General features: G+C 36.7%; 2 protein-coding genes across 9 annotated transcripts in view; one reads left to right on the top strand and one right to left on the bottom strand.

The window, feature by feature from the left end:
- Positions 1-3367: 3367 nt before the first annotated feature.
- On the bottom strand, positions 3368-10930 carry MAD2L1 (mitotic arrest deficient 2 like 1). The gene is made up of 5 exons (XM_055274697.2): positions 10641-10930; positions 9549-9695; positions 5904-6024; positions 4803-4906; positions 3368-4222 (listed from the first exon to the last, which is right to left on the bottom strand). The coding sequence occupies exons 1-5, from the start codon at positions 10711-10713 to the stop codon at positions 4050-4052; spliced, it is 618 nt and encodes a 205-aa protein (XP_055130672.1). The 5' UTR covers positions 10714-10930; the 3' UTR covers positions 3368-4049.
- Positions 10712-23057, top strand: part of LOC129480675 (uncharacterized) — a 499607-nt gene continuing 487261 nt past the window's right edge. For all 8 annotated transcript variants that reach the window (XR_010120491.1, XM_063637945.1, XM_063637949.1 and 5 more), the window contains exon 1: positions 10712-10980. Coding sequence is in view for 7 of the 8 variants with exons in the window: in XM_063637945.1 (XP_063494015.1) it covers positions 10712-10980 (269 nt within the window). In the remaining variant the exon portion in view is untranslated. The remainder of the gene's footprint in view (positions 10981-23057) is intronic.

The raw sequence follows: 23057 nt of genomic DNA, 5'->3' as shown, positions 1-23057 counted from the left end.
CGAAACACTCCTTTTGATATGTTTGTTGGGGAGTCAGGATGAACTTTCTTGGCTAGGGATAGAAGGAAGAGATCATCTAAACTTCAAAAACCACAACACAATTTGCATGTCCATTGACCCCCAGTTTTACTTGTGCACAAAAGCATGAGAATTAAATAAAAATTCATGTGAAGTGACTAGTAAATAATAAATGCTAAGTGTTTATTCCCCTAATGTATTTATATATTTGTAGCCAGAAATTCCAATGCTATGAGTAACATTGCTTTTCCAATAAGCTTATAGCCTTTAGAACGAAAAGAAAGTCATCTTAATTTGAATATTACAGCATTAGTGACATCTGGTGGAAAATACAAGAGTTACAATGTAGCATTACATAGCTATTCTGATCCTTCATGTAAATTTTAGATAAATTTTACATACTAAATGAAAACAAGATGAAGAAATGGTCTATGAAGTTATCTACCTTATTGTGCTAATAATCTTTGAATCTATATGCTAAAATATATAGGAGGTTAATGAACATACAAAACATTAGTTAGCTTTTGTTAGTATAATTAGCATTATACTAATAAAAACATTTTTCAGCATGCATGCCTATATAGTGAAAAAATGATTCAAAATAGGCATGGGCTCTTTATCCTATTGTGAGTCTCATAAAAAGGGTCTCTTTTTTAAAGGAGAGCCCATACCTCTCTTTTTATGGCATCACATGCCAAAGAACCCCCCTTAACGAGTTTTCAGATCAAATTGTGAACTGTGGGGTGTGTTAGGAAGTATTTCAAGAAAACAGCTAGTTGTGCTTCAGAGAATATGGAATTTAGGTATATTTGGGAGAAAGATTCTGTTTGAGATACTATGGATGGAGGCAACAAATGATGTTTTACAAGTGAGCTTTAAATATTACGGTATCAAATGCTCTGAACTAGGGAGGGGTTCAAGCATTTGTGACCAAAAGAGCAAACTGTGATCTATTACAGGACTGGTAAGCTACAACCCTGGGGCCAGAGCAAACAGCCATGTTTTTTTCTTATTGGAACACACTCATGCTCATTCATTTATGTATTGTCTATGGCTGCTTTCAGCCTCTTGAGTAGGTGCAAGAGACCATATGCTTTCAAAAGCATAACTATTTACTATTTGGCCATTTACATAAAGTTTGCCAACCTCTAGTCCATTAGATAACTGTCATCAAACTTCTCGGTGCCCTTCCCACCACCTCCATGGGAGGGGTATACTTCCTGGTCCCATTAAAGTTAGGCTTGGCCTTCACTTGCTTTGGTCAGTGTGAAAAAGCTGGCCTTCAGAGTCCTGACTAACCAATGTCCCTCCAACAGAATGAGATAGGTGCAGCAAAAGCCAACCAATACATGAGACTGTTATATCTCTGCATAAGCATTCTCACAGAGGTTTGACTTCCCTGATTGATGACACTGGGAAAAGGATCTTGAAAGCCAGATACAGTTCAGTTCCTCCTGGGCTCTACTTCAGGACTTGATGGGCTTAACCTCTCTTCATCCCTCTACATATGGTAAGCAACACTGAGCCAGAGTCCAGGCCAGGCCTAGAGGCCCATCATGCTATCTTAGAACCTTCTCTTTAATATGGTGTAGAAACCACTCACAAGTCTTTCAGCTGTTGATTTAAACGTCATCCTCCTGAGGTAAGCCTCAAGGTCTAGAAAGAGGATGGGACAGTCCACTTGGAGCTACAGGGAAAAGCTTTTCCAGTCTAGCTTCACCTCGATAAAGCTCATAGTTTGGCTCCCACTCAGCTCCAAAATGTGTGTTTCCTTTTTATTTATTATTTTTTGAGATGGAGCCTTGCTCTGTCGCCCAGGCTAGAGTACAGTGGCACGGTCTTGGCTCACTGCAACCTCCGCCTCATGGGTTCAAGCGATTTCTCCTGCCTCAGCCTCCCAAGTAGCTGAGATGCGCCTGCCACCACGCCCAGCTAATTTTTGTATTTTTAGTAGAGACGAGGTTTCACCATCTTGGCCAGGCTGGTCTCAAACTCCTGACCTCGTGATCCACCTGCCTCGGCCTCCCAAAGTGCTGGGATTATAGGTGTGAGCCACTGCGCCCAGTCCAAAATGTGTATTTCTTAATTGATTATATAATCTGTAAGGGGTAAAATGACTCACCATGACTAGCTCTCCAGAAACCTCAGAGTAAACAGTAACATGCAAATGATACAAAAATCTAAGAATTTAATCCTGTTAATAATGGTAGCTGAGTTGAAATGACCAGAGTATACACACAACCTTTAAAAATGTGATTTCAGCCGGGCACGGTGGCTCATGCCTGTAATCCCAGTACTTTGTGAGGTCAAGGCGGGCAGATCATGAGGTCAGGAGTCCAAGACTAGGCTGGCCAACATGGTGAAACCCCCTCTCTACTAAAAATATAAAAATTAGCCAGGTGTGGTGGCACGTGCCTGTAATCCCAGCTATTCGGGAGGCTGAGATGGGAGAATTGCTGGAATCTGGGAGGCGGAGGTTGTAGTGAGCTGAGTTGTACCACTGTACTCCAGCCTGGGTGACAAAATTAGACTCCATCTTGGGGGGAAAATAGGTGATTTCACAGAATTTAGTCTGACATCTCAAACAGTTAAAATACAAATGAAGCATTTAATTGCTACTTTTCTTGAAATCATCTAGCTTGGTAACACCACTGGTCCACTTATTCCATAAAGATATGAAGAGTCTACAAATTTGTCACTGAGAACCCAGAAACTGCCATTGATCCACAGTATTTGCTCAATATGTAATTTCTGAATGAACAGATTCAGACTATATGCAACTACTTAAAAATAGTGAAGGTTAAATAAGTTAATACACATAAAGGACTTAGAGTGTCTAATAGCAAGCATTAATAAACTGAATTTTTACAAAATGAGGTCAGATTTAGATTAGAGATTAGAGAAGACTTTACAAATCTGCCTTAAACTGACGTTGGAAAAACAGGTGAGAACTGGATAGAAAGCATGTACCAGATGAGGGTATTATTGAAAGCACAGGAATAAGCATAGTATTTAAATATATTAAGGAAAAGTAGGCTGACAATAAGGCTAAGAGTATAGTAAAGTACTAAAATCAACACTTGTTCAACTGGAATTGTTGGACTAATTCCAAAGGACATTTGTCATTTCACAATGATGAAGTAATAGCTTTAAGTCTATTGTTACGAGATGAACAGGATGTGATCAAAGTTTATCCATTAGACTGAAGACACCTCAAGACTCACTCAACTTTGTATCCTTAAGTTCTATAATTTCATAGGAACAAGAATTCATCAGCTATGCTGAATCAATTCTAATTACCATTTAACTATATCAACACCAAACCAGTATCAAAATATTTTAAGACAAATTTAAAACAAACTTAACTTTATTTCCTCACTTTCACTTAAAACTTGATTTTATAAAACACACAAAAAAAACATTTTTAAGAGTTCTGTATCACAGAACATTAAACAGTACAAATATCCATTGCTTCATAGGTTCAAGTTACATAAATTAAAGTCAAATAATTGGAAACTGATTCAATAGGGAAAACTATACATGAAATGAAGGTCAAAAGGAGCTATACAGCAATATTTCATTGTTTATAGATTATGAGTTACTTTCAGGACCTTAACAAAGATTCTGAATATTTAGACTTCCTTTGTTGTATTTTATACTTAAATATCTCCCTACCTATACTGAGTCAAGCTACTTGACCAAAACATCTGATTTAGGAAAGCATCTAGCTTTATAGCACAAGTTTTTCCATCTACAGTTACTATCTTCAAAGGAATATACATCACAATGATGACAAAAAACTCCTGGTTCCTTTTGAACAATGTGCAATAAATTCATGATGTTAACTTCATGGTAAGTAAAATAGGTACCAAAAAATAAAAGGAACAATTACACATAGTTCAGTAAGTATCATTTTGGTTTTCTCCATGTAAAAATTAACCAATGAAATAAAACATATCAACTATAGATGACTTGATTTCAGGAAAACCACATTTTAAAATTACAATTACATTATTTTCCTTATGTCATCCTCAGTCATTGACAGGAATTTTGTAAGCCACCATGCTATTCACTTTGTGGATTGTAGTAGTAAATGAACGAAGGCGGACTTCCTCAGAATTGGTAATAAACTGTGGTCCCGACTCTTCCCACTTTTCAGGTACAACCAAATCTTTGTCTGTATAAATCAGCAGATCAAATGAACCTAAATTGGGGATAAGATCATTGAAGTACATTATTTTCTAAAAGTAAAACTAATCTTGCTGCCTCTCTTCTATTTTGAACCACTCACTGCTGGAAAAGGTTATTTGGCTTGGTCTCCAATCACTAGTTAATTTATTTTGCTCAATGAACATTTATTTTAGTAAAGAAAATATTGTATCTAACTTCTGTGCAATTTAGTGATTGTGTTCAAGTAACCCTTATCTAATTTAATAATGGTCCCAAAGCGCAAGAATAGTGATGCCAGCATATTGTTATAATTGTTCCAGTTTATTAACTCTTACTATGCTTAATTTACATATTAAATTTTATCATAGGTATGTATGCATAAGAAAAAAACATTATATAGGGTTCATACTATCCATGGTTTCAGGTATTCACTGTGGGTCTTCCTGTGGAAAGGAAGACTACGATACATTACTTTTGCATTATAACATTTTTCCTTCAATTTATATTACATAAATCTGATAAATAAGACAAAATTTAATAAAGGGGTGATTACGGCAGTAGCTTAGTCTTTTTGCCAATCAATTTAATTCAACAAGAAGTTGTATAATACTTACAAGAAACTTCCAACAGTGGCAGAAATGTCACTGTAGCTGTGATCTGTCTGATCACTGAACGGATTTCATCCTGGATAGCTTTCTGAGACTTCTCCCTGGGTGCACTGTCAAAAAAAAAAATCAAATCAATTAATTCATTTTAGGTCTTAACAAGTTATTTCAAACATAGTGGTAAGATTATTTATCTGATTAAATACTCTCAACATCAAATAAGCAGGGCTTATTTGAGAAAGGAGGTTTGTAAAAAATGTGAGTGAAAGTATCCTTCGGACCTACAACCTAGTAGGCACAACATACATCCTTATTACTTCATTTATCCTGCCAGTCATCTTTTAGAGCTGGTCTTAGTGTCAGGTCATTTAGTATCAGATGACTAGAAAATCCACCAATCACTTCAAGTTCGGGAAACTTCAGCATCTCTTGAAATAAAAATAACAAGTGATATCTAAAATATTTATTAGTATAATCATTTCAGCATTTTTAGAATGCCTAAATGTCTAATTTCCTATTTTCTCAAATAAAACATTAAATTGTATATCAAATTATTTTACAAGCTAATAATTTCCTAAAATACACCAAAGCTTTCAGAAGCAAACTACATTTCACTATAAGAAATGGTTCTCAGTTTATAGACAAGCACGCCTAGGATAATGCATTTCTCTTCCAGGGAGTCTGGAACCTTCAGAAATTTATGAAGTGTCTTAGGAAGCAGATGGCATTAAAGGAAGTACAGCAGAGCTACATCTTAAATTGTGTGAGTCTAATATCATTCCTTATAGTTAAAAATATCTTAGAACAATTCATTAAATGGTTCATCTAGTATATCATGAGTAGTTTTGTATATATCACCATAAATACTGTTTGAAAACTACTGATTTAGACTAAAGGCAATTATGTTAAAATTATATTATATATACAAATCAATGATATGCTAAACTGAGCACAATTCTTTTCCATAGGTGACTGAGGATATCTTAGAAAATATAAATTAGAAACAAACTATATTTTATATAAAACTAGTTCAATATAATTAGAACTCAATTAGTAATAAAAAGTTTTGAAAAAAAATATCAAAGTAGAAATAATGTAATTCCTATTTACCTGTCATCTTTTGCAGTCTTGTCACACTCAATATCAAACTGCCATCTTTCCAGGACCTCACCACTTTCAACATTTGAGATAACTACAACCAGTTTCTGAACTGAACACTTGTATAACCAATCTGCAACACATAAAAAGGAAGGCATCTTTTTTGGTCCACTGCATCATAAAGTAGCTCTCTTCTCGGGTCCTATTCCCTATCCTCAGCAAATTCCTACCACTGCTATCTGGGACCTCCTGCTACGTGTAAGAAAATTTGCACCATCAATAATCTAACTTCTGTTTTCAAATTCTCAGTATCTGTACCAGGTACAGTAATTGGTGCTGAGGACAGGATACTGAACATGTGGTATTTTCATCCTAATCCAAGATAAAAGCATAGGAGATGGGCATTAATCTACTCATCACACCAATAAATGAGAAATTATCATTGTAATGGCTGCTATGAAAGAGAGATGTAAGATGCAATGAGAGCATAAAAAACGAAAATTTGAGCCACTCAGGGAGGTCAGAAAAGGTCTGAGTTTAGCTCTAGCGATAAACAGCATTAAATATGCAAAAGGATAGGAAAGAAGATACAGGCCTCAAATACTCCCAAGGGAAGAGCATATAGAGGGCTGGAAGCAGCCCACTACAAGTACAATCAAGAAACAAACAAACAAACAAAATAAAACAAAGTAATCCTCGCAAGATTAATAGGAGCCAGATGACGCAAAGCCTGGTGGATCAAATTAAAAAACTACACACTTCAAGACCAGGGAAGTCATTACTGTGTGTGAACAGGATGTAAAGCAATTAGACTTGTATTTCAAAACTATCATTCTAGCTGTGATACGGAAAGTGGACTGGAGATGTTAGACGGGATCTAGAGACACTAGTTAGTCAATCAGTAATTCAAGCAAGAGTTACTGAAAGCTTGTAGGAGGATAAACTGGTAGATATGGAGCAGTAGGTAGATTTAAGAGATTTCATGGTTAAAATTTATTGGGTTAGTCATGATAGTAAGGAAGAAGCATGATTCAGGAACAGTTTCCAAGTTTCTTTTATTTCTGGTTGGACAGTTTAGCCATTCATTGAGGGAAAAAAAGAGAATTAAAGAGTATTAGTCTTGGAGATCCTAAATTTAGTTTTTAGTATGCTTGAGTGTACATTATCTCTGGGATAGCTACATAAAGATATAGCTGAAATATGAGTCTGGAGAAAGAGGCTTGGGATAGATATAAATTTGTGAGTTGACTACACAGAGGTTGTTAGTGAAGCTATACACAGGTCAGAGATCACTTACAGAAAAATTATAAACACAGAACGGGGGCTCACATTGAGCCCTGAAGTAATCTTGGGAATTGAAACAGCATATTCAGGAGTCAGCGAAGTTTTTGTAAAGAAACAGAGTAATTAGTAAATATTTTAGGCTTATCGGCCACCGAGATCTCTGTTGCTTATTTTTAAACAAACCTGTAAGTGTAAAAACACTCTTAGCTTGTGGGCAGTGCAAAAACAGGCCACTTGTTGGATGTGGCCTGTGGGCCTTGTGATCCCTGGCATTTATCAACAACCTTTTATTAGTTTCACTCTGAAAAGGAGGAGACTGGGTGGTAATTTGTTCTTCCTTTAAAACCGGAGAGATGAATCCAATGGGGATAATTAAAATCAAAACACAGAAGCAGAAAATATGAGAACAGGATAAAGACCCTGAAAAAGACTAGAGGAAATTACATTCAAAACAAAACAATTGGCCAGGTGTGGTGGCTCATGCCTGTAATCCCAGCACTTTGGGAGGCAGAGGTGGGTGGATCATGAGGTCAGGAGTTCAAGACCAGCCTGGCCAAGATGGTGAAACCCTGTCTCTAGTAAAAATATAACAATTAGCCGGGCACGGTGGCAGGCACCTATAATCTCAGCTACTCGGGAGGCTATGGTGGGGGGCAGAGGTTGCAGTGAGTGGAGATCATGCCACTGCACTCCAGCCTGGGTGACAGAGTGAGACTACAAACAAAAAACAAACAGAACTTGCCTCTAGGGAAGAACAATTTTTCCACTTTAACTAAAATAAAAGGGAGAAGTTAAATAGGGAGGTCTAGACACACATAAGGTGAAATGTCATCAATGCAGTCTCAAATGAGACAACCTAAAAACCATTGGCTTAGGCAATGCTTGCTTCTCTAGCAAATTAAGATGAAAACACACATCCATAGTTGCCTAGAGGTTCCAGGCCAAACGATCTGAGTACAGCCCTATGAATCACTATAGATGATTTATTCCTGACCCCCAATTTTGGATGCAACTCTGGGAGAGGTGGACACTCCTATCAGTGTCTTTCCTGTGTACACTTGAGAACAGAGGTCTATTCCCACACCAAAAGAGGTCTCATCTTGCTATTTTGACAATACCAATCTACTATAGCAGAAGTTCTCAACCAAGGACAATTTTGTCCCCTAGGGCATATCTGGCAATATAATATATGGAGGCATTTCTGGTTGTCAGAGTAAGAGGGTTTGTTACTGGCATTTGGTGAGTAAATGCCATAGTTGTTGGTAAACATTCTATAACACACAGAAAAGCACCCACACCAAAGAAATACCCAGGCCAAAATGTCAACAGGGCTATCTTCCCTTGCCTGTCAATTTGAGACCTGACATCCACAGGTTGTTGAGGGATTCCCCTCCTGCATACATAAATGGCAAGGCAATGCTAACAGTTTATCTAGAGGAGAGTATAGCTTTAAAGAGAGTTATCAAGCTAAAGAAGTTCACATGGCCATCACTGGAAGGGCATACTAAACATGGGTTAGTAAAAATGCAATAAAAACGGTAAAAAAAAAAAAAAAAAAGACACATTTCTGGTCAACAAAAGAAATAATTTCCAAATTAAAAAAAAAAAAGATGGCCACTGTAGTATTTTTTAAAATTTTAGAAGATCAAATGGGAGAAACATTTGAAAAATTAGAAATGAGAATCCTAAGTGGAGGGTAACATGAAAGAGAAACTAACAGGAATTCTAGAAAGGAAAAAGAAATTGATGAAGAACAAGTATTCACCAAACAGGCAATACAGCAATTTCTCGAGCTAAAGAAAAATGACTGTTCAGACAGAAAAGGCTTACTGAATCACTGGCAGAATTTTTGAAAATGACAAATAGAAATACGTGAAAAACAAAAACAAAAAAAAAACTGTGTTGTTTAGCAGCTAATCTTTTTCTTTTTTTGAAGTTTAGTTCTCTGGTTGAATCCAATTTCTTTGATCTTAATCTAATGATAACATTAGACTACAGAAAATTAATTAGTTACAGAAAATTAATACATTATATTGAGAATATGTAGTGTATATTTTCTCAGATAGTGAACACCATTATAATTATGTAAAATTCCAACCTGTTCCATTTGGCCACATTAACTGCAAAAGCCATCTAAGGGAGTTGATGAAGACTATTTTTTTAGCCATATCACTTTTCTAACATCAGAATATTCAGCCCACTCACAATGTAGTGGGGGAAGAGTGGATTTCTTCCATTTTATATATTATTTGCTTCCTCTCAATTGAAAATATATTTGAGATGTCAGTACACTTCTATGTGCAGAGCGGAAAAATGACTACTTGAGATGCTAGAAAATCTGCAAGACTCAAATTGCTTCCAATGATTAAATACCTTTTAGTTGTTCCACCACATTATTCAGGTATTTTATGAGCTCAAGATCAGTAGTTACAAGCAAGGTGAGTCCGTATTTCTGCACTCGAGTAAAGGTTTCAGATGGATATATGCCACGCTGATATAAAATGCTGTTGATGCCGAATGCTGCAAGCAAAAGAAATGTTACAGAAAATTCATTATCACTGCACAACTCTGGAAAATAAAATATATTTAGATGTGGCTATATTTTCATTAGGCTATACAGCTAGAAATGACTGAACACACGTGTATCTTGCTGAAAGCAGAGTAGGTACAAAGTGGCATTAAAAATCCTTAAAAGTCTTGCTTCTAAGTAAAAAAGATAATTGCTTTCATGTGGTAAGAAAAAAAAAGCCAAAGTGTATTAACTACTATTGCCAAATTTCACCTCACGTAATCCAAGTCCAAATTCAGATTGAGGCTAGAGAATGTCAAAATAGGCTGTTGCATTCGGGTTAGCAACTGACCGAATAGTCCTTGTGCTCCAGACAAGCCTATATCTGCCCCTTTCCCTCCCAAATCCTGCTAGATTCCTTTACGACGTGCAGCTGGCCTGTTCGAGAACAAGGGTTCCCAAAGTCTTGTTTACCGCCAGCCTCATGCCTAATCATCACTTAGAGTGGGAAGGTGAGGGTGCTCTCGCAGTTAAAAAAAAAAAAAAAAAAAAAACACACACACGCACACACAAAAAGAAACACACACACACACTAGGGCCCACCCCAGTCACACTGTGTCCTGTATCGGGAAGTAAGGGGTGGGTGGTGGGACGGATCTCACACACACACACACTGGGGCCCACCCCAGTCACACTGTGTCCTGTATCGGGAAGTAAGGGGTGGGTGGTGGGACGGATCTGCACTTAAAGGAAGAAACGCTCCGGAAGAGGCTACGCCGTGAGGTAGGCCCCAGCAGCACGCAGGCCTGCAGCTCCACGTTAGCAACGCGTCAGGAGGAAGCGCCTGCAGCCGCCTCTCCCCGCATTACTTCTCTGGTCTCAAAGGCCGAGCTGTGGGCCCACTAAGCCGCCACGACTCAGTTCCCCCCAATATATTGGCCTGCGCGAGGACTTACAGAAGAACTCGGCCACGATTTCGGCGCTCCCGCGTAGGGTGATTCCCTGCTCCCGGGAGAGCTGCAGCGCCATGGCCAGGGACACAAACAAAGGCACGCGCTTCCACTCCGCGGACAGCAACCACAGCGGCTCCAACAGCACTTCCCCGCCAAGCGTTTCAAAAGTAACGACGCAGCACGTCGTCGGGTCCTTTGCGCAGGCGCGACGAGCCTTTAAGCCCAGCCCCACGCGGCGGGGTCCTGCCCTTTCTCTCAGCCTTCCTGTGATCTGGCGGGAGCGGCCGGTTCGCGCAGGCGCAGTTGGTGGACCTGGTCGCGCTGTGCCGGGTGTGACACTACGGTAGGTGTAGGTTAGGCTAATGTCTTCTGGTCGTGGTCTACTAGTTGGGGCCGAGGGAAGAAGATGACAATTCCAATTTAAGTAGCCGCTCTCTAGGCTTATGAACTGAAAGACCAAGAAGCACAATTTCCGAGTTTCAAAGGTACTTTCAAACTGAAAGGAACTGTTTGCCAGCTGCTCCCGAAGTGGCCCATGTGACCCCTAGTGAACGGTCTAAACTTCCGCTAGATGCTTTGGGAGTTCGTAAAGCTACTGCGTGCGCGGCAGCCAAGCCACAGCTTTAGAGGGTTCGCCTTCTGTGTGGGAACGCGGCTTTTCCCGAGAAATTGGGTTAGGGATTAAAGAGAAGAACTGCATCCTTTTTTCTGCCGTTTTTCCACGTCTGTCCTGGGCTTAGGGCCCCCCTCAGAGGTCAGAGGGGTAGGCGAGTCTGAGGCGGTAGGATTCTGCCCACCCTTAGGGGGCAGGACGGGAATAAGGTCACCTCACCAAAGAGGCCCATCATCACTGAAGAATATTTCAGTGAATCTTGACTCACCAAACTCAATGACTTTTCATTGAAAACGGAGAGAATTATTAAGGAGATATTGCACAATTAATGTTCATGTCAATTTTGAAAGAATTTTATTCTTAAAGCAGCTAGAAAGATATTTGTAAAATGACGCCTGAAAAACTTTCGTATGTGGCAGACGTTATATGAGAAATACTTGAGTGTTGTTAGTTTTCTATTGCTGCATAACGAATTACCACAAATCAGTGGCTTCAAAACAACACCTACTCGTTTTCTCAGTCCTGTAGGTCAGAAGTCTGGACGTGGCATAGTTGACGGCTTTGCTCACACAAGGTTGAAATCAAAGGGTCTGCAAGTGGGATCTCATCTGAGGTTTGGGGTCCTTCTAAGCCCTCTGGCAGAATTTCGTTGTGGTTGGACTGAGGTCCCTTTTTGTCTCTCCAGCTGTTGGCCAGAGGCCAGCTGTATGTCAGCTAGCCCTTTCATAGGCCTTCTAACACTTTTCATCTCCGTGGCTTTAGGGAGCCCCCAGCCCCTTTTAAAGGCTCACCTGATTAAGTCAGACCCAGTCAGATCTCCCTTTTGATGAACCTAGTCCCAGAAGTGATATCTGCTCATATTTGTAGGTTCTACCCAAACTCCAGGGGAGGGGATTATGTAGATGCGCTCTCTAGGGGCCAGGAATGTGGGGAACTAGCTTAGAATTCTGCCTGTACAGTGTCGTATATCATGTTTCGATCAATTGGAAGAGTAAGGCATGGGTGTGATAGGTAACAGGCTGATTTGACCCAGTAAAATTTTTTTCTTTAAATCCTTTAATCTCTCTGTGTGTATAAATCACAATCTTTGATATGAAGAACAATGTCAGGGAAAGTGAGGAGTAAGAAGCAAGGGAGTTGGATGTCCTTCACCCCTTCCACTGGGAGCTTGGGTAGAGCTAGAATTTTGGCATCATGCTGGTAGAACGTGGTGCCCATGTTTTTCCACATAAAAACTGCCTCTCTTTCTAAGGAACTTTATGTTAAAACTCAGCACTTCAGGAAAGGTTTTCTTGAGTTTCATGGTAATGTGCTTTTTAAGTTACCTGAAGCTACACCTAATTGTTAGTATAACCTGGAAATTCTAGAAATTAAAAGGCTGGCATAATTACGATTTTTCTGTGTACAGAGGAAGTACTAAATATCTGTACTCTGTGAGGAGACATAAGACATGAGGTTTAGAAGGAATGGTCTGTGTCTTTTGAGGAGTTTGTAGTCTACTTTGGTTTAAATATTTATACTTTTTTTTTTTTTTAAAGGAAAATTGGAAGCTCATTAGTTTGGCCTTATCTGGTTTCTGCCTGCCTGGGAAGCCCCCTATCAGATTACTTTCCTCATCTGTCTGCTCCTTTCAGTAACTTGGCCCTCCATGTTCTTTTCCACCTTAGTGCTTTCCATAATGTACATTCCTTCTCTACCTAGAAATTTCATTTTATCTGCTCAGATTCCTTAATTGTATTCACACCCTTTCTTAACTTAAATGTTACTTTGCTTAAAGACTTTCTTTGGCCCTTCAGACTGTATAAGGACCTCTCAAGTATTTTCATAGCATCTCATAGTGCTATTTCAGAGCATTTCTTTTATTGTAAAAAATTGTGTAATGATTTGTGTTATACCTGATCTGTTTTCCTGTATGAAAAATAAAATTAGGATGAATCTGAAAGTTTATTGTCATAGAAAAAGTACAGATCAGAATCCAGGAGACTTCAAATCAAGTGGGAAGGGTGGTAAGAAGCTTGCACTCACCAGTAACGGCACAGCTTATAAGGATAAAAGAGGAAGCATTTTGAGCTTTTCCATTATTGGTCCTTATACATTAAGATTTTTTGGGGGGAGGCAAACAGTTGTTTAAGTTGATTTGTCTATAGTTGATTGGCTTAATTTCACGGAATCATATTAACAAAAATATAAAGCTTATGTTTTATATTTATGATTAGAGCATTTCAGGGAAATCAGGATGACTTAAGTTTTGGTTTATGTGGTTATGGGCAGTTGGTCTTGATGTATATCTAAACTGTGACTCCCATTTTTATTTTATTTTTTTTTAACACCTATAAGATCCATTATGGCATTTAGTGGGTTCTCAACAAATATTTGTTGAATGAATGAATATTTGCTTAGGAAAGCTTTATGGAAGAATCCAAAACATTTTCTAATTGAAGAGTAGGTTGGATGGATGAATGAGGTCACTTTTAGAGAACTGTGAATACCTATCTGCGTTGATTGAATTGGAGGTACCAGGGTTTTCTAGGTTCTTAGGATTGACATAATTACAGGGGCATTTTTTTTTTCAAATGTTAATTCAGTAATGGTTGTAGAATGGATTGTGTACAGGACAGTCTAGGGTAGTGGCCTCAAACTTGATCATGTAGAAGAATTACCTGTGTGTTTTGTAAATTCCTGGCTTTTATTCCACCTTCCCCAGAACTGGTTCAGGCCACGCTTAAGCACCTGAAGTATGCTGATCCAAATTGATACATGCTGCAAGCATAAAATACCAGATTTCAAAGACATCTAAACTAATGGATATAAAGTATTATGTTAATATGTTTTCTAATTGATTACATCTTGAAATAATATTTTACGTGCATTGGATTAAATAAAATATATTATTAAAATGATTTCACTGGCTTCTTTTTAGTTTATTTTCAGTGTGATTACCATGACATTTAAAATTATGTATGTGACTCGTATATTTTTATTGGACAGTATTTGTCTACAGTATGGGGTCTAGAGAATGACATGTTTTAACAAGCATTCCAAGTGATTCTGATGCAAGTTCTTAAACTAGTCTCTAAAAAACAAGATACTGTGATGGATATTTTAGCATGCAGGGCTAGGAAGTTGAGTGTCTGAAATAAATGGATGCCAGAGAGGTTGAATAAGAAGAGATACTTTAGGAAAAGACATTTTGAAACAAGGACTGAGTTGATGATTGATAATGGAAGAATGAAGCAGTAGTTCAGGTAAATCTGAGGTGCCACGTCTGCAATACAGGGTAGTATTTGATCCACATTATGGTAGAAAGAGCTGCCCAAACTCTGAACTTGTACTAGTTCTTATTTATCAAAGTAACACCCAAGATTCTAAAAGCTTTGGAGGGACTTCTTCCACATTAACTTTTGGGAACTGGATTTGCTATTGACCGCATCTTATCAAATACATGCACACTTATCTTTACAGAATGTTTCAAAACTTGTTTTCAGTTACTTTAGCTTACTTTTCTTTATAATTCAATGAAATCTTTTCAATGTGTATTGTTTAGGGGAAGCCTATTTGGACAGGGAGAATAATAAATTAAGACTTTTTTCTGAAGAAAATTCAAGCAGAATGCATAACCAAACAAATTCATATTAATAAAAGAGATAAGGTGTGTCATAAACAGGCCTTTATTTCATATTAGGGTGCTAAAAACAGAAACATAATTTTCTAAAGCTAAAATCAAAATTTTAGGATGAAAGTGACTTAATTAATGATTAGTTGAACAACCTTAAAGATATGGAAACTGAGGTCCAGAATGGCAATACAGTTAGTCTAAGGTTCAGTATCTTGATAGTGGTATAGTTAGCAGACAATCTAGGGTTTCTGACTTAGTCTCCTTTTAAATTATATCCATTTGAAGACATTCTGAAAAATGTTCTTTTTCAAAGGTTATTTTGAAAAAAAAACAACAACTCATTTTAGGCTAAGGATTTTTATTCAATAACCTATACACATAACTTGTCAAAAAAATGGCAGTTACTTAATACGAACCATAATTTTATGTAGCTACACAAATACTTGCAACTGCCACAAGGTGGCACCGTATGCATGCGAAATACTACCTTTTAAAACCAGTAGTACATGTGAATGTGCTTTAGTTCAAGGAAAAATGAATTTATTATTTTCTAAGGTATTAATATGTGTGGGATACTTCAGAATGACATGTGGAATCATAATATATTACAAAACTGGTATCCTTTTTTGTTTGTTTGTTTTTTGAGACAGAGTCTTGTTCTGTCGCCCAGGCTGCAGTGCAGTGGCATGATCTCGACTCACTGCAACCTCTGCCTCCCAGGTTCAAGCGATTCTCCTGCCTTGGACTCCCAAGTAGCTGAGACTACAGGCACGTGCCACCATGCCCGGCCAATTTTTGTATTTTTAGTAGAGACGGGGTTTCATTATGTTGGCCAGGCTGGTCTCCAACTCCTGACCTTGTCATCTGCCCAACGTGGCCTCCCAAAATGCTGGGATTACAGGTGTGAGCCACCGTGCCTGGCCCAGAACTGGTATCCTTTTAAACATTTAATATCCTCTTAAGCATTTAGTATACATGCACACACACACATACTGAAAGCATACATACACAGGTTGAGCATCCCTAATGTGAAAATCTGAAATCTGACATGCTGTAAAATCTGAAATATTTTGAGCACTGACATAGTGCTCATAGGAAATGCACATTGGAGCATTTCAAATTTTGGATACTAAATCAGTAAGTATATATAATGCAAATGTTCCCAAATCCGAAAAAATCCAAACTCTTAAACACTTCTGGTCCCAAGCATTTCAGATAAAAGGGTACTTATCCTGTGTGAGGTTTTATGTATATGTGTATATATGTGTGTGTGTGTGTGTGTACACATACACCATTTAATTTGCTTATTCTTACTTAGAAAACATTTTTTAAAGTATATTATTATTCTCATAAACTTACAGAGTTTTTTAAAATCAAATAGAAGTTATTTTATTCCTGAGGCCAACATCTTGAAACAGAGCAGTTTCTTTTAAATTTTATAAAACAGTAAGGGATACTTATTTTTATGATAATTTTAATAAGAACAAATTTTGAAAAAATATTTTTGCCTGTATGTATTTGATTATGTCAGTTTGAGAATTTTCTTTTTTTAAAAAATCTTTCATAAAACTTAGAGTTATTCTGTTTGTTGTATCATAGAGATTATTTTTCATTTTATGTGAGGGCAATAATTAAGTCCATAATTTTCTACTTTGATTACTTAGGGTTTATTTTGTAGATTTTTTTCATGGGCCTAAGAATTAAATTGCATAATCTACATCTCCTAAAGTCCTCTCCTCTACCATACTTTTCTCCTAAGGCCTCTTTGATTTGGGTTTGCATGCTCAAAAAAATAGCACAACAAATTTGATTAATAACATTTTATCAATAAGCCATGGCTTAATAAAGTCAACAGGTGTATCTCCATACTGGCAGAATTCATAATTTTTAATGATCCAGTTGCATATATAGGTTATTAAGATTTTAGCTGTAGTAAAATACTAAATATTATTGAAAAAATAATAATTCCATAAGGTCTTGTTATGAAAATTACAGGTAGTTTTTTTTTCCAGAAAGCGGTACCATGTTATAGTATGATTTTACTTTGATATTATAATTTTATTTTGTCAGTGATATGTAGTCACTTAGTCTTCTCATAGCTCAATCACAGGTACAGAAAGATAGAATTTGAAAGGTAGATGATAATTTATTATATATTTGATCTTCAGAGACTGAATATATATGTGGGCCATATATATGTTGAATATATATGGAATATATATTATATAGACTATATATGTGTATGTGTATATGTATAAATATATATGAAGCCTGGGTACAGTCAACTGGATTTGACAGCACAAAATATTTTAAAATATAATTGAAATTCAAAACAGCTCAGAATAGTTGCAGATATGGAAACTGGCAACATAAAGCCTTTGTGAAGCAACAATAAACCACAGTCCTATTAAAATGAATACAAATAAATTTAATGAGTTAAATGATTTTATAATTACTTATGAAATTTGGTCAGATATTTTATGCTTGTAGCAAATTTTAGCTGGTTGCTTCTAAATACATTGTATGTGGGATTATTTTTATTATTGCTTAATATGTAAATATTGGTGAATTCTGCTAAATCTATCAACTCATAATAAAACTAAGGTGTTCAGGTGTTCTCTGAGTAAGTAGGAAAATATTTCTTAAAGAGTTCCATACATAAAATAAATAGACTACAAATTTGGATCTTTCTTGAATATTTGTCAATACCATCTTATAAGACATTTGTAGGTTGAAAAAGCTTTCTGAAAGCATGAAAAATCACTTTATATTTGTTTATATTTTTCTATTTAGATAAACTCAGCTTTTTTGACTGGAATAGTTTTCTCATAACTTGCCTTGTGTTTATAGCTCATTCAAACAATAAGGTAGTCAAGCCATATTTATCAGGTTTCAGATCAGTCATGCACATTAATTCGATTATTTGTGCTGAACTTTTCAATTTATAAATTGAATATGGCAATTTTTTTATTCTTGAATAATGTACCCTTTTAACATCAGCCAACAACAACAAAAAGCCTTACTGAACTTCAGAGATTTTGGTTTAAACTTGGAGATCAAGCGGATTAAAAATAAATGGTGTCTTTCATGATTGCTTAATCCTAATATGGTTGTAAATACAGATTCTAACTTTTTGCACTCAAGTAGATGGCAATTCTCAGTTTTAAGGTAATCTTTCAGATGATCCATAATATATCTTTCTTAATCTGTGTTACATCATCAAAATAAAAGAAAATTTGAAGTTTTATTTAATTAAGAATATTTCCAAGAATATTCTTGTAGACTATAGTATGAGAAACAATAGATCATAGCATTTAGTTATTTTAAAATGTATCTACAGAATTCTGAGGTTTAAATGTAAGGTGTGGTTATTAATTTGTATAGTTAGACGATAAGATAGGTTCCTTTTATTTTTGGAATTTTACATTAAGCCTGGGCAACAGAGCGAGACTCCATCTCAAAAAAATAAATAGATAAATAAATAAATAAATAAATAAAAAGATTCATTAATTTTGAGCTATTATTTTAAGAATAATAAGATTCTTAGAGTTAGTCTACATTGAAATAATAAGAAATTATAATACTTAACTCCCAAAAGCAGCCAAAAGTACTCATAACATAGAAGATGAACATCTTCGGGACATTGTGGGTGTAGCATTGCACACTTACAATGCTTGCCTGCCTGACTTAGGAAAAAGATCAGGAGTGTGGGAAAGGCAGGCCATAGTTTAACTTAAGCCCCAAGTACACTTGCCTGTACCTCCTGGGAGACTGGAACTTGTAGGGAGATTATTTGAAGCATCTGGAAATGTGAACACACCTTTCTCTTCTCTTTCTGAAAGGTCTTGTTGTCCAAAATAGTGTGTACTAGCAGTAACAGAAAAAGTAATGAATATACCTATGTAAATGTAGGTTATTTATCTCTAAATTATAAACATTTTCCGCAGTGTTAGGTATAGCATATGTGTTTAAATCATACCAGTTGTTAGAAATTAAGAAAGATGAGAAATACTTTAAAAATAATTATTTTTATATTATTAGAAAATAAATTACTTTTACTTTCACTAAATATATTAATAACCATATTAAGATTTTTGCAGTGAATATGTTTCATTATTTTAAAAATCATGGTTTAATTATTTTTGAAAGAGTGGTTTACAAGTCTAATAATTCAGCTTATTTTAATAGTTTTTTTGTTTGTTTTGGGGGGGTTTCTGTTTTTTGGCCAGAGCTAAAAAAGATACATCACAAAGATATGAAGGTCCAAATGGAAGAAAGTACATTGTTGACTTCTTATTCTTTTTATTTACCTGTATTAGCAATTATGCAAAGTTTTTGTTGAAAAGGGATTATTAAATTTCAATTTAATAGTACCAATTAGGTGTTCTTACAAGCTGATTAAAAAGTGACGTATGATATTTTAATAATTTTAATGAATGTGTTCAAAAACAATGGTTTAAGCAGTTTTTTAACCCCCCCTTTTTTTTAAATATCAAAACACAATACCTTCCTATTAGTTTGGGAACTAATTAAATGCATTGTTTGACCTTTTAGTTAGTTTTGGAACTAATTTGTAATTTAGAAAAGTTATAGTTTAGAGAACTCTGTTTCCAAACTTTTCAATTGTACAGATGAGAAGATTTTTTTAAAAAATAGTTTATCCAGGCCAGGTGCGGTGGCTCATGCCTGTAATCCCAGCTCTTTGGGAGGCCGAGGAGGGCGGATGACGAGGTCAGGAGATGGAGACCATCCTGACTAACACAGTGAAACCCCATAAAAAAAAAAAAAATACAAAAAATTAGCCGGGTGTGGTGGCGGGTGCCTGTAGTCCCAGCTACTCAGGAGGCTGAGGCAGGAGAATGGCATGAACCCAGGAGCTGGAGCTTGCAGTGATCTGAGATCGCGCCACTGCATTCCAACCTGGGTGACAGAGCGAGACTCCGTCTCAAAAAAAAAAAAAAAAAGTTTATTCAAACATGCTTCTTCCATAGTATGAGTGTCTTTTGAAAAATGGGATGGAAGAATGTTAATTTTTCTGAAGTTCTTGTTAGCACAGTACTGCAAGGAGAAAGAGCCAGTAAATCTGGAACAGTTGACTTGCATTTCCTCAGGGTACCAATCATGGCCTATGACTCCCTTTTTTTTCTGAATTTTTAAAATTGACAAATAATAATTGTACATATTTATAGGGTGCATAGTGATGTTGTGGTCTATACAATGTATAGTGATCAGATCAGGGTAATCAGCCTATCTATCATCTTAAACATTTATAATTGCTTTGTGTTTCAAACATTCAATATCCCCATTCTAGCTATTTTAAACTATTATTAACTATAGTTATCCTACAAGCGCTGTAGAACACTAGAACTTACTCCTATCTAGCTGTAATTTTGTTTCCTTTAACAAATCTCTCTGTCCTCTCTTTCCCCCTACCCTTCCCAGCCTCTAGTATTCTCTGTTGTACTTTTTACTTCTGTGGGATCAACTTTTTTAACTTCCACATATGAGTAACAGCATGACCTTCTGACATGGAGACTGTGTGAGTGTGCAATGTCAGTCCATTTTTTGAAATCCATTTTTTTAGTAAAGCTTATTTTCCTAAAAGATAAATAGAAGTTGTAACATTCCTTCCTGTACTCCCAAAAGGATTGTTTTGTGCATATATTCCACTTTGGAAAGCCACTGATTTTGAGGATGTTTGCAGAAACCTTATTGATTGAGGGATGAGGCACCTGAATTGGGAATAGTAATGTTCCATGCTTGTCCTCTCTTCTAGGTAAATATGGAATAGACCTCATTAGGATGGCTGACCTGCATGCCTATGTGGAAATTTGAGGTATAGTTCTTTTTTTTTTTTTTGAGACAGAGTCTTGCTCTTTCACCCAGGCTGGAGCGCAGTGGCACCATCTTGGCTCACTGCAACCATCGCCTCTCGGGTTCAAGTGATCCTTATTCCTCAGCCTCCTGAGTAGCTGGGATTACAGGCATGCACCATCACACCCAGCTAATTTTTGTATTTTTTAGTGGAGACAAGGTTTTGTTGGTCTTGCACTCCTGGCCTCAAGTGATTCACCCACCTTGGCCTCCCAAAGTGCTGGGATTACAAGTGTAAGCCGCCATGCCTGGCCTGAGCTATCATTCTTTATAATGGACTTTACCAGAACAATCCTGTAAGGAAAATACATTCTTATTGGGAAGGAGTGCTCCAGACTCTTGAACCCCATCTATTTACCACTGCCCAAGGCACAGAATAAAAGCCATCTTAGGGGTTTCAACAAATTCTGTCATAAAAGTCGACTTAGATCACATAAAAAAAAAAAAACTTTATTACTGGTTGCATAATGAGGGAGTGTCATGGTCTTATCTAAAAGAAGCAGGAATCTCCAAGCAATCTACCAACAGCAGAGATCACATGCAGATATGCCAAAAAAAAGTCGGCCTAGCATGTTCCAGAGAAACTTTTTAGAAGCAGACTATCTGGACAATTTAAGAAGAATTATATAGGAGTTATTTTCCTTATCTGTAAAATGGATGTAACAATAGTACTTGTCACATATAATTTTTCTGAGTATTACATGAGATAATTTAAATGAAGCTTTGGCTTAATGCTAATATGTTATTGTTGTATTATTATTATTTTTACTGTTGTTGTTAATGCTTTTCACCACTTTTCCACGCACCTTTCCTGGGTTGGTACATGTTTAGTTTAGCATAACTAAAGGAGGCTTTAGATAATACAACTTAAGGCACAGATGAGACAGAAACTCTTATAATATATAAGATATAATAATGATAGCCAACATTATTAATCACATACTATCTGCCAGGCACATTTCTGTGTGCTTTACAAGAATCATTTTATTTAATCCCTCATTAGCTCAAGAGTTAGATACTACTGTTACCTGAATTTTATAGCTAAGGGAACTAAGTTACAGAAGGAAGTTGAATAATTTAGCCAAGGTCACCCAGCTAGGAGAACTGGAGTCAAATCCAAGCAATCTAGACGATACCAGAATATGAATCCTGAAAGTGTCAAAGATCTGACTATATTTTAGATAACTCTAATTTGAGGCAAACTATAGTTCCTCCATCCTTGCTTTGTAACTCCTGAGACCCATTCAGCAATGGAAACCAATGGAGCTGAATGGCTGGAAAGTCACAGAATTGGAACAAGGAAAATAATCCAAAAGTGGAGGAAAAGAGTCCAAAACTGGAGGAAAAGAAACAAGAGGTAGGATCCAGGGTGCAATACTGGCTCATCTGGCTACGAGTGGATGGCCAAAAGGGGTACCCTGACTAGGGCTGCAAAAACAGGAATTTAAAAAAAATTTTGTGCTTGAAAGATCTTGTCAATTTTCTACTTAAAAGATCTTCAGTGAACCAAGAGGAGGCATTAAACAAATATTCTGGCCAAGGGATAGAATGGCATTTGAAATGGCCTACTGTTTGTCCTGCCAACTTTATTGATAGCTCAGACAAAAGGAAATGAGAATATGCAATACAGCAGGAATGTAAAAAGATGACAAATTTGAGAGGCATTTTAAAAATGCGTTGAGATGTGTTTCGTTGTACTCTGAGGAACAGCCTGGGTTTTGGGGGATCAGGGTGGAGCTGTTATACATGGAGATGATATAGATAAGTTTGTGGCATTGGATTCGTTTTCCTTCAAGTGGTTTTAGGCCAGGCAAAAAAAAAAAATTTTTTTTTGAGGTAACAGCTAATAAAATGACACATTGAGGAAGAAGAGGCAGTGAAGGAAACTCAGAAGAAATGGAAAAGCAGGAGGCAAATTGTGAGAGGAATGTCAGAACCTATTTAGTGAATTTGGATTAGGTAGAAAAATACTATTTTAGTAGTTTAGTAAATAATTCAGCACAAATAAGAATGACTGAGGAAGAGTCACAGATTTTGTACTTGAAAGATTTTTGGTGAACTAAGAGGAGACAATTTGGGTCACATGGTAGGGTATAAAAGTCTTTTACAAGGAGTTTGGAAGTAAGGCTAAGAAGACAGAAGCAAAAGGTTTGCAAGAGAAATGGAGAGTGGAGAAACCACATAAGCAATTTCTGGATCTTGGGAATTTTATGTTTTGGATATTTAGAGGAAAGAAAGCCAAAGAAATATAAATACTGAAGCTGAAAGTTGGAAAGGCCTAACTAATAGAGCCAGACACCTGAGGCCACAGAAAGCA

This window comes from Symphalangus syndactylus, chromosome 4, assembly GCF_028878055.3.
Source record: "Symphalangus syndactylus isolate Jambi chromosome 4, NHGRI_mSymSyn1-v2.1_pri, whole genome shotgun sequence".
Classification (NCBI taxonomy): domain Eukaryota; kingdom Metazoa; phylum Chordata; class Mammalia; order Primates; family Hylobatidae; genus Symphalangus; species Symphalangus syndactylus.
The sequence above is the reverse complement of the archived record's forward strand: the minus strand, read 5'-3'. Positions and strand labels throughout refer to the sequence as shown.

Coding starts and splice junctions, on each gene's coding strand:
- MAD2L1 (XM_055274697.2), bottom strand. CDS start 10,713: ATGGCGCTGCAGCTCTCCCGGGAGCAGGGAATCACCCTACGCGGGAGC. Junction 9,696..10,640: donor AATCGTGGCCGAGTTCTTCT/GTAAGTCCTCGC, acceptor TTTTGCTTGCAG/CATTCGGCATCAACAGCATT. Junction 4,223..4,802: donor GCCACTGTTGGAAGTTTCTT/GTAAGTATTATA, acceptor TCCCCAATTTAG/GTTCATTTGATCTGCTGATT.